The sequence below is a fragment of the Pan troglodytes genome, chromosome 10 (genome assembly GCF_028858775.2).
Source record: "Pan troglodytes isolate AG18354 chromosome 10, NHGRI_mPanTro3-v2.0_pri, whole genome shotgun sequence".
In the NCBI taxonomy this organism is placed as follows: Eukaryota; Metazoa; Chordata; class Mammalia; order Primates; family Hominidae; genus Pan; species Pan troglodytes.
In genome coordinates, this window is record NC_072408.2 from 14,949,424 (window position 1) to 14,956,962 (window position 7,539).

The 7,539-nt window shown below is 43.7% G+C and overlaps 1 protein-coding gene across 2 annotated transcripts; it reads left to right on the top strand.

The window, feature by feature from the left end:
* Nucleotides 1-525: 525 nt before the first annotated feature.
* On the top strand, nucleotides 526-7,183 carry NANOG (Nanog homeobox). Of its 2 annotated transcripts, none has more exons than XM_016922667.4 (4): nucleotides 526-893; nucleotides 4,052-4,314; nucleotides 5,555-5,641; nucleotides 5,782-7,183. In XM_016922667.4, the coding sequence occupies exons 1-4, from the start codon at nucleotides 743-745 to the stop codon at nucleotides 6,193-6,195; spliced, it is 915 nt and encodes a 304-aa protein (XP_016778156.3). In that variant the 5' UTR covers nucleotides 526-742; the 3' UTR covers nucleotides 6,196-7,183. The 2 variants fall into 2 exon arrangements, with proteins under 2 accessions (XP_016778156.3, NP_001065295.1); NM_001071827.1 differs by having other exon boundaries at nucleotides 539-893; nucleotides 5,779-6,313.
* The last annotated feature ends 356 nt before the right edge of the window (nucleotides 7,184-7,539 follow it).

Consider the following 7,539-nt stretch of genomic DNA (forward strand, 5'->3'; position numbering starts at 1 on the left):
TATCGGCTCACCACAACCTCCGCCTCCCAGGTTTGAGGGATTCTCCCGCCTCAGCTTCCAGAGTAGCTGGGACTACAGACACCCACCACCACGCGTGGCTAATTTTTGTATTTTTAGTAGAGAGGGGGTTTCGCCATGTTGGCCAGGCTGGTTTCAAACTCGTGACTTCAGGTGATCCGCCTGCCACGGCCTCCCAACTTGCTGGGATTACAGGGGTGGGCCACCGCGCCCGGCCTTTTTCTTAATTTTTAAAAATATTAAAGTTTTATCCCATTCCTGTTGAACCATATTCCTGATTTAAAAGTTGGAAACGTGGTGAACCTAGAAGTATTTGTTGCTGGGTTTGTCTTCAGGTTCTGTTGCCCGGTTTTCTAGTTCCCCACCTAGTCTGGGTTACTCTGCAGCTACTTTTGCATTACAATGGCCTTGGTGAGACTGGTAGACGGGATTAACTGAGAATTCACAAGGGTGGGTCGGTGGGGGGTGTGCCCGCCAGGAGGGGTGGGTCTAAGGTGATAGAGCCTTCATTATAAATCTAGAGACTCCAGGATTTTAACGTTCTGCTGGACTGAGCTGGTTGCCTCATGTTATTGTGCAGGCGACTCACTTTATCCCAATTTCTTGATACTTTTCCTTCTGGAGGTCCTATTTCTCTAACATCTTCCAGAAAAGTCTTAAAGCTGCCTTAACCTTTTTTCCAGTCCACCTCTTAAATTTTTTCCTCCTCTTCCTCTATACTAACATGAGTGTGGATCCAGCTTGTCCCCAAAGCTTGCCTTGCTTCGAAGCATCCGACTGTAAAGAATCTTCACCTATGCCTGTGATTTGTGGGCCTGAAGAAAACTATCCATCCTTGCAAATGTCTTCTGCTGAGATGCCTCACACGGAGACTGGTAAGAAAGAAATTTATCCTTGAAAGGCCAAGTTCCTTAAGGAAAAAGAGAGAAGGAGAGGGGGTTAAGGGATCATTTCCCTCTTGAGCAATGATGGACCATTACTATAAGAAAGTGTTATTATCAACTAATCCTCTGGAAACCCCTTTTTCAATTATAACTTGGTGGCACCTGCCCTTTGAACTATGTCCCAGGTCTCAGGAGTGTGCATTTGAGTTTGAAGCACACAGAATTCGGCAGTTGAACAGTGCAGTAAATTTGAGAATCTATGGGCTTAGGCATGGTGGAAACAAAAATGTATCGTTATAGTTAAATGAAGGTGATGTGTACATCTTCACATAGCGCTGGACACACAGCTATAGCAGATTTATTGCTAATTAGCCAGAAGACCTAACGTCATAGCTCAGGGATGAGCATGATGTTTTTGTTTTGCCAAAAATGGCATGGCAAATCACGATGAGATTTCTGTAATACATAATTTGGGTAATTCTTTCTATGTCAGTAACGGCTGTCTCTTCTCCATTCTCTGGGTTTGTGGATGTTACTGGGCAGCTCTGAATTTGGGAGCACCTCCCATGTCTACTTCTCCTAAGTCCTGGGAAGTGTTGACCCAACTTTATGGTAAAGATAATTCCAGAAAGTTTAATCTACTGACAGTCAAACAGAATGTAGCTAGAAGTCCAGCTTGGCTTCAAAACCTGTGCTAGTACTCATGCTTCTGACTGGTAGCTGCAAGGGGTGGGGGATACTCGGGATACTCATAAAGCCGCTACCACTTTTTTGAAAATCAATTTTTCAGTAGTTTTCAAAAACTTGAGAATGAACCAACTATACCAAGAATGCCATTGGTAACACTGAACGCTGTAAAATAGCTTAAAAAGCGCATTTACATTATAACTACAGTTGTAAAGAGTAGGTTGTGGAAAAGGAATAAGTAAACATGATTGCTATATTTGAGCCTCAGATTTGAATGTCACCCTGCTTTTCCTCTTTTTTAGAATCAGGGACTCACTCTGTCACATAGGCTGGAGTGCAATGGTGTGATCATGGATCACCGCAGCCTCAACCCTGAGATCAAGTGATCCTCTTGCCTCAGCCTCCCAACTACTAGGGCAAGAGGCGTGTGTCACTATGCCCAGCTAATTAAAAAATTCTTTTTGTAGAGACAGGGTCTCACTTTGCAGCTCGGGCTGGTCTTGAACTCCTGACCTCAAGTGATCCTCCACCCTCAGCTTCCCAAGTCGCTGGGATTACAGGCGCTGACCCACTCTGCATGGCTATTCACCCAGTTTTTCTAAACTATGCATTAATGTTCTTGCCTTTATAATTTCTTTCTTTCTTTCTTTCTTTTTTTGAGACAGGGTCTCATTCTGTTGCCCACGCTGGAGTGCAGTGGTGTGATCTTGGCTCACTGCAACCTCCGCCTCCTAGGTTCAGGTGATTTCTCCTGTCTCAGTCTCTCGAGTAGCAGGTATTACAGATGTATGCCACCACGCCTGGCTAATTTTTGTAGTTCTTAGTAGAGAAGGGGTTTCGCTGTGTTGGTCAGGCTGGTCTCAAACTCCTGACCTCAAGTGATTCACCTGCCTCGGCTGGCCACCTTTATAATTTCAAATGTTAAAAATACATTGCTGGGTTTGGGAATGAGCAAGTGGGGATGTTTTCTTTAGCACACATCAAGTGACAGTTTATATAGGTAGCTAATATTTAGGATTTTCCCCAATTCTAATCATTAGTTGAAAGGCTTCCTCTGCTTTTCAGATCTACTTGCAAGAGAGAAGAGATTGTGAATTTTTGCTGTTTTAGAGCCTGTCCCTTTGTTATGTGACTGCAGGGGTAGAATTGAGAGTTGAACACTGGGAAAACCGCAGAGCAATTAGGTATATAAGTGATGACTAAATCTAGATATTCATTTCTAGTTACAAAATCAGTAAATGCCAGGCCCTATGCTAGAGAATTTCAATTGGTTACCTCATTTTAATTAAAAAAATAATTTTAGAGATGAGGTCAGAGCTAGTAAAGGGAAGGCCTGGATTGAAACAGAAGCTTATCTGGATTCACATATCCTGCTGGTCCTAGCATTGAGAACTGGGCAGTCAGTTGCTGGTTTTGTTTTTTATTTTTTTGAGACAGTCTCACTCTGTCACCCAGGCTGGAGTGCAGTGGCACTCTCGGCTTACTGCAATCACGGCCTCCTGGGTTCAAGCGATTCTCCTGCCTCAGTCTCCCCAGTAGCGGGATTACAGGCATGCGCCACCACTCCTGGCTAATTTTTGTAATTTTTAGTAGAGATGGGGTTTCACCATGTTGGCACGCTGGTTTTGAACTCTTGACCTCAAGTGATCTGCCCACCTTGGCCTCCCAAAGTGTTGGGATTACAGGCGTGAGCCATCCCACCTAGCTGAGGTGCTGGTTTTATAGAATCCCCAGAATCATGTCATTTAAGCAATCATGTAGGTGTTGATGAAGATCATAAACAAAGTGATTTAGGGTGAGATGCAATACGTGAAAATTGGTGAATCTCCATTCTGAACTATTAACACCCAGTGTGGGAGCTTTTGAGCATGAGTTTAAAGCAAAAGGTGGTAGCGCCGGCCTGATGAGGTGGCTCACACCTGTAATCTCAGTACTTCGGGAGGCCGAGGCAGGCGGATCACGAGGTCAGGAGTTCGAGACCAGCCTGACCAACATTGAGAAACCCTGTCTCTACTAAAAATACAAAATTAGCCAGGCGTGATGGTGCCTGCCTGTAATCCCAGCTACTCAGGAGGCTGAGGCAGGAGAATCGCTTGAACCCAGGAGATGGAGGTTGCAGTGAGCCGAGATTGCGCCATCGCACTTCAGCCTGGGCAACAAGAGTGAACCTCCATCCTAATTTTAAAAAAAAGGGGTAGCGCCGCTCAGCAATGCATTGGCCACCATTATAGATCTCTCCCAACGCAGTCTATTATATACAAAATTGAGATACTGATAAGACTTCTTGGAGTAATACTATACAAAGCTTGCCAAAGTGCCAGGGCTGGTTAAGAAATTGCTTCTTATTACTTAGATCTGGGGTTCTGGGAATTATCAAAGTACTTTGAAAACAATTTTTTTAAAGGATATTTTAATATTTGAAAAATTTTAGACAAAAGTGTCCTTTTATTTGTTCCCAACAGTCTCTCCTCTTCCTTCCTCCATGGATCTGCTTATTCAGGACAGCCCTGATTCTTCCACCAGTCCCAAAGGCAAACAACCCACTTCTGCAGAGAATAGTGTCACAAAAAAGGAAGACAAGGTCCCGGTCAAGAAACAGAAGACCAGAACTGTGTTCTCTTCCACCCAGCTGTGTGTACTCAATGATAGATTTCAGAGACAGAAATACCTCAGCCTCCAGCAGATGCAAGAACTCTCCAACATCCTGAACCTCAGCTACAAACAGGTAGGCTTGTTTTGTCCTTGCAATAAGGTGAACAAAAATTGGACTAATTTGCATGGCTAAGATCTCTGTGGATGCATGTAGATGTGTGTACTATGTGTCCGTACATCACCTCTTGCAAATAATTTATGAAGATGAAATGCTTTTGTAACTTCACCTCTTTCTTTCCTTAAATATTCTATTATGTGAATAATTATGTCATAATTTAACCACTTTCTTGCACAGACCAATATTGTGAAAATCTTTGCAACGTTTCCTTAATAAAAAAGAAGTATCTAACTCCACTTTCCAGGGTAGGAGAAACCCTAACTCACACTGGTTCTCATTAAAATAAAAACTTTTTTTTTCCTTTTTTTCTTTCTGCCAGCAACTCCAGCTTGTTTTGTTTTTTATCTGTGTGCATTCAATAAGGCCAATCATTGTTTATTACTTGTTGGCCATTTTCCTTCATTAATTGGCTTATCCTCTTCTAGGCTTTATTTCCTTCTTTTCTTTTGTTTATTTTTGAGACGGAGTCTCACTCTGTCTCCCAGGCTGGAGTGCAGTGGCCTCATAATGAGACATCATAATGACATTAGCATTACTTGGTTTAAGTACAAATGGATGAAACCTCCACCTCCTGGGTTCAAGGGATTCTCCTGCCTCAGCCTCCCAAGTAGCTGGGATTACAGGCGCCCGCCACTACACCTGGCTAATTTTATTGTATTTTTTAGTAGAGATGGGGCTTCACCATGTTGGCCAGGCTGGTTTTCAACTCCTGACCTCAAGTGATCCACCTGCCTCTGCCTCCTAAAGTGCTAGGATTACAGGTGTGAACCACCACACCCGGCCCTTGCCCTTATTTTCTATCCAAAATGTTCATTTCTCTCTTTTTTTCTGAGACAGTCTGGTTCTGTTGTCACCCAGCTGGAGTGCAGTGATGCAATCTTGGCTCACTGCAGCCTTCACTTCCCAGGTGCAAGCGATCCTCCCATCTCAGCCTCCTGAGAAGCTGGGTCCACAGACGTGCAGCATTACACCCGGCTAATTTTTTGTATTTTTGTAGACACGGTGTTTCCTCATGTTGGCTAGCCTGTAGCGAACTCCTGGGCTCAAGCAATCTGCCTGCCTTGGCTTTCCAAAGTGTTGGGATTACAGGCATGAGACATGGCACCTGGCCAGGAATAAAAGTTAGCAATATACTTTGATTCAAAGTACCTCTGTATTACGAATATTTTACAGTTTCTGTCATTTTTTCCTGCAGGTGAAGACCTGGTTCCAGAACCAGAGAATGAAATCTAAGAGGTGGCAGAAAAACAACTGGCCGAAGAATAGCAATGGTGTGACGCAGGTAACAGGAAACTTCATTGTGTTTCTTTCCTTTCAGTGATCTTTCAATCTTGTCCATCCCTGAAACACACAACTCCAGTCACAGACAGTTCTTGTTGTCCTTTGTACCCTTTCTGTTAATGCCTCCTTCTCTTTCAGAAGGCCTCAGCACCTACCTACCCCAGCCTCTACTCTTCCTACCACCAGGGATGCCTGGTGAACCCGACTGGGAACCTTCCAATGTGGAGCAACCAGACCTGGAACAATTCAACCTGGAGCAACCAGACCCAGAACATCCAGTCCTGGAGCAACCACTCCTGGAACACTCAGACCTGGTGCACCCAATCCTGGAACAATCAGGCCTGGAACAGTCCCTTCTATAACTGTGGAGAGGAATCTCTGCAGTCCTGCATGCAGTTCCAGCCAAATTCTCCTGCCAGTGACTTGGAGGCTGCCTTGGAAGCTGCTGGGGAAGGCCTTAATGTAATACAGCAGACCGCTAGGTATTTTAGTACTCCACAAACCATGGATTTATTCCTAAACTACTCCACGAACATGCAACCTGAAGACATGTGAAGATGAGTGAAATTGATATTACTCAATTTCAGTCTGGACACTGGCTGAATCCTTCCTCTCCCCTCCTCCCATCCCTCATAGGATTTTTCTTGTTTGGAAACCACGTGTTCTGGTTTCCATGATGCCTATCCAGTCAATCTCATGGAGGGGTGGAGTATGGTTGGAGCCTAATCAGCGAGGTTTCTTTTTTTTTTTTTCCTATTGGATCTTCCTGGAGAAAATACTTTTTTTTTTGTTTGTTTTTGAGACGGAGTCTTGCTCTGTCGCCCAGGCTGGAGTGCAGTGGCGCGGTCTTGGCTCACTGCAAGCTCCGTCTCCCGGGTTCACGCCATTCTCCTGCCTCAGCCTCCCAAGCAGCTGGGACTACAGGCGCCCACCACCTTGCCCGGCTAATATTTTGTATTTTTAGTAGAGACGAGGTTTCACTGTGTTAGCCAGGATGGTCTCGATCTCCTGACCTTGTGATCCGCCCACCTCGGCCTCCCTAAGAGCTGGGATTACAGGCGTGAGCCACCGCGCCCTGCCTAGAAAAGACATTTTAATAACCTTGGCTGCTAAGGACAACATTGATAGAAGCCGTCTCTGGCTGTAGATAAGTAGATCTAATACTAGTTTGGATATCTTTAGGGTTTAGAATCTAACCTCAAGAATAAGGAATACAAGTACAAATTGGTGATGAAGATGCATTCGTATTGTTTGGGATTGGGAGGCTTTGCTTATTTTTTAAAAACTATTGAGGTAAAGGGTTAAGCTGTAACATACTTAATTGATTTCTTACCGTTTTTGGCTCTGTTTTGCTATATCCCCTAATTTGTTGGTTATGCTAATCTTTGTAGAAAGAGGTCTCGTATTTGCTGCATCGTAATGACATTAGTACTACTTTAGTTGGTTTAAGTTCAAATGAATGAAACAACTATTTTTCCTTTAGTTGATTTTACCCTGATTTCACCGAGTGTTTCAATGAGTAAATATACAGCTTAAACATAAATCTTTGTTAAATTTTTGGTTGGGGTGGAGAAGGAAATTAGCTGAGGACACTGCTATCTTAGAAATGCATAGAAATAGCTGAGCGTGGTGGCCTATGCCTGTAGTCCCAGCTACTTGGGAGGCTGAGGCAGGAGAATCGCTTGAACCTGGTAGGTGGAGGTTGTAGTGAGCCAATATCACACCACTGCACTCCAGCTTGGGCGACAAGAGCAAAACTCCCATCTCAAAAATAAATAAATGAATAAATAAATAAATAAATAAAAAATAAATATGCCAGTTTTAGAAAAAAGGGCACTTACGTGCATTGTAGGTAATCTACAAATGTAATGGGTTATTTCAGTGTATGAATCTGTAATT

Excerpts from the sequence above, each read along its gene's own strand:
- NANOG (NM_001071827.1), top strand. The coding sequence starts at position 743 with ATGAGTGTGGATCCAGCTTGTCCCCAAAGCTTGCCTTGCTTCGAAGCA. Across the intron at positions 894-4,051 it reads GATGCCTCACACGGAGACTG|TCTCTCCTCTTCCTTCCTCC; the intron begins GTAAGAAAGAAA and ends TGTTCCCAACAG. Across the intron at positions 4,315-5,554 it reads TGAACCTCAGCTACAAACAG|GTGAAGACCTGGTTCCAGAA; the intron begins GTAGGCTTGTTT and ends TTTTTCCTGCAG.